The 3,205-nt window shown below is 41.1% G+C and overlaps 1 protein-coding gene across 1 annotated transcript; it reads left to right on the top strand.

Moving 5' to 3' along the window:
* The first annotated feature begins 1,749 nt into the window (after positions 1-1,749).
* LOC149801834 (uncharacterized) lies at positions 1,750-2,790 on the top strand. The gene has a single exon (XM_089956852.1). The coding sequence runs from the start codon at positions 1,750-1,752 to the stop codon at positions 2,788-2,790; it is 1,041 nt and encodes a 346-aa protein (XP_089812978.1).
* The last annotated feature ends 415 nt before the right edge of the window (positions 2,791-3,205 follow it).

Below are 3,205 nucleotides of genomic sequence, written 5' to 3'. Positions count from 1 at the left end.
TAAGGCACTAAGTCCAGTTTTCTCCTTCCATTGGAGTTCAGTGGTCATGTCTGAGATCTTTTGACTCCAGAGGCTTCTTTTATCTTCCTGTAAGCATGAGTAAAACACTTCCCAGGAGCCCCAACATAGGTCATACTATTCGTTTGACAGGAGTTCCTAACAGAGGTAAAAATCCTTCGCGTTGCACCAACACCTTTTTCTTATGACAAATGGGTATTCTCTTTTGGACCATTTGGCGAAGAACGTGTCGATGCTTGGCTAAGCATTTTTTATTATATTTAGACAAAGGTATCGTGTATTTCAAGACATTCAAACAACATTCTCACACGGTACTGATTACATCTTTGGAGGCGGTTTGAATGACTTGTTTTCGCATGGGTGGAGAGGCTTTGGTGAGGATGGACAACATGTCCCCATGTTTGACTAAACGAGGAGGAAGTCCTTAACTTTTCTTTCCTTTAGGGGTAGAAGAAGTATGTTTTATGGGGGTGACATCTTTGTTTCTTGGCTCCAGGACACACACAAAACAATACACTGACGTCGATGTCGTGGCACACGCCCTTTTATCTTTTTTTTTGGACTATCGCTTAATCAAAAAGGTGAGATGTGTTTTCCAAAATCGCCAAAGATTCCTCCCCATTGGCTACTCTTTTTTTTTCTTTTGATGACTGTGTCTTTTCTGGGTGTGACATCGATACATGGCTAAGCGTTTATTCGGATGACGAGACTGTTCTTCTTTTTTCCTTTTCCTTTTTGGACAGGAGATCGACGATGGTAACGGTGTGCGCTTCTTTGAGGGGACATCTTTGAGCGTTCATGATTACACATAAAAATACACTGAAGTCCAACGCTTGACGCGTCCTTTTATTTTTTCTTAGATAAAAGTTTTCGTTCATTGTTTTGTTTGAATTGATTGACCGTAAGTTCTATGCCAAAAACATCCTCCCCTTTGCTGGCTTCTCCTTTTCTTTGGACGATAGGGTCTTTTCTGGGGGTGACGTCGATGCTTGGCTAAGCGTTTTCTTTTATCAGATGACGAGATTGTCCTTGTCTTTTTCCTTTTCCTTTTTGGACAGGAGAACGATGATAGTGACGATGTGTACCTCTTTGAGGATACATCTTTGGGCGTTCAGGAGCACAAAAATACTAATTCCCATCGTTTACGTCGTATCAATTTGATGACAGGCATCACGTGTCGTGGATGGGTTCGCAAAGGACGAAATCGGGACAGTTCTTGCTTGGACAAATTCAGTAAACTCTGTAACATTCCCGATCTCTCTTGGACTTTGATTTTGGGGGTAGGTACTTTGTGAGCAGCTGCCACTGCAGCTAAAAAGGAGGAGGGTGTCACAGCTGCAGGAGAAATTCTTGGAGACGCGGGTTTCCATTGTTTCATTGTAACATTATACATGTATAACTGACCAATCAGAACCCTCTTTGCACGAGTCATCGCTCCACTGATACTATCTACAGGCGTCTGCTTCTTTGATAGCACTCTGTGTTAAGACCTCACAGTAGTCATTGGTATATATTAAAGTTATTGATAGTTAGAACACGACATCTCATCTTATGTTTTAACACAATAACACAACATGGTGTCAGATGTGTGATAATTATTATAACTGGAATAGCACATGGATCGTAAATGGATATCTTGAAACAATAACTTTACAATCCACGGAAGATTTTGCACGAATTTAAAACCTTAAAATCGTTGAAATTTCTGTATACGAACTTAATACCTTCGAAATGGATCTTTTCGGCGTGCCTACCCCTACCATGGACTGTGACAATTCCAACCTTACCACATCATGGGCTAAATTCCAACTACACTGTGAATTAATATTTAATGGACCGATGAGTAGAAAAAGTGATGCGGTCAAAGCCAACTACATTCTACTTTGGGTAGGCGACAAAGGTAGAGATATTTTCAACACATGGACTCTGACGGATGAAGATAAAAAGGACCCATCAATGCTCTTTACAAAATTCAAACATCACGTGCAACCAAAATTAAATCCGGTCTTTGCCAGATTCAAGTTTAACAATGAAATTCAAGGCTTCAGGACAATAGACCAATATGTGACTTCATTGAAACTCTTGGCCAAGGACTGTCTCTTCAAAGACGAAGACGACATGATTCGTGATAGAATTGTCTTCGGGGTATCGTCACCAAGGATACGAGAAAAACTTATCAGCGAGGGTGAAAAGTTGACCTTGGAAAAGTCTGTTAACATCAGTCAAAGCCATGAATATGCCCAGGAGCAGCTCCAGACCATGTCTGCATCAGCCAGACCGGAAGTACATGCGACAATTCAACGACAGGCCAAGACAAAAGAACTACAGCCGAAGAAGAAATGGAATACATTTTCCAGACGGAGCGTCAACGCGACCTGTGGACACTGCGGATACAAATCACATTCAAGCCAGGACAAGTGCCCTACAAAAGGAAAGACTTGGAATAAGTGTCATAAACTCAATCACTTTGAGAAAGTGTGCAGATCAAAAACGGTCAATGTGATTAACAATGAACATAAAAACGAGGATTTATATATTGACAGTGTAAAAAGGGATATAATTGCCAATGGCCAGGCGTATGCGGAGATAGAGGAAGGACCTAATTTAGTTTCTATTGATTTTAAATTGGATACTGGCTCTCAAGTTAACATCATACCATCGTATATATTCAAAAAGCTAGGCATAAACCATCCACTTCAACTTACATTAAGCACATTATCCGCATTTGACGGCAAATTATTGAGTACAATGGGTAGTCAATCTCACGTGTAAACGCACTGAACGTACACATGAACTCGATTTCTACGTTGTTAAAACGAAAGCACCACCTATTCTTGGTTTACAATCTTGTATGGAGTTAGGCTTAGTTAAATTTACATACTCTGTTCAGACACAAGTGTCAAATTTACAATGTAACAAGAGTACGCCCCTCACTAAGGCAGTTGTTCTCAAGGAATATGAGGAAGTCTTCAACGGCATAGGTCTTTTCCCTGGGGAATGTACCATACACATCGACCCCAAGGCTACACCTGTAGTGCACCCTCCGTGGCGAGTACCTGTCGCACTTCAAGACAGACTCAACACTGAACTTGATCGCATGGAAAACGAAAATGTCACTGCCCCGGTTACATCACCTACAGCATGGGTAAATTCTATGGTTGTCGTAGAAAAGCAATCGGGTAAACTA

This window comes from Sinohyriopsis cumingii, chromosome 4 (genome assembly GCF_028554795.1).
Source record: "Sinohyriopsis cumingii isolate HCF-2022 chromosome 4, ASM2855479v2, whole genome shotgun sequence".
NCBI classification, from domain to species: domain Eukaryota; kingdom Metazoa; phylum Mollusca; class Bivalvia; order Unionida; family Unionidae; genus Sinohyriopsis; species Sinohyriopsis cumingii.
This window is presented reverse-complemented; position numbering and strand designations above follow the sequence as displayed.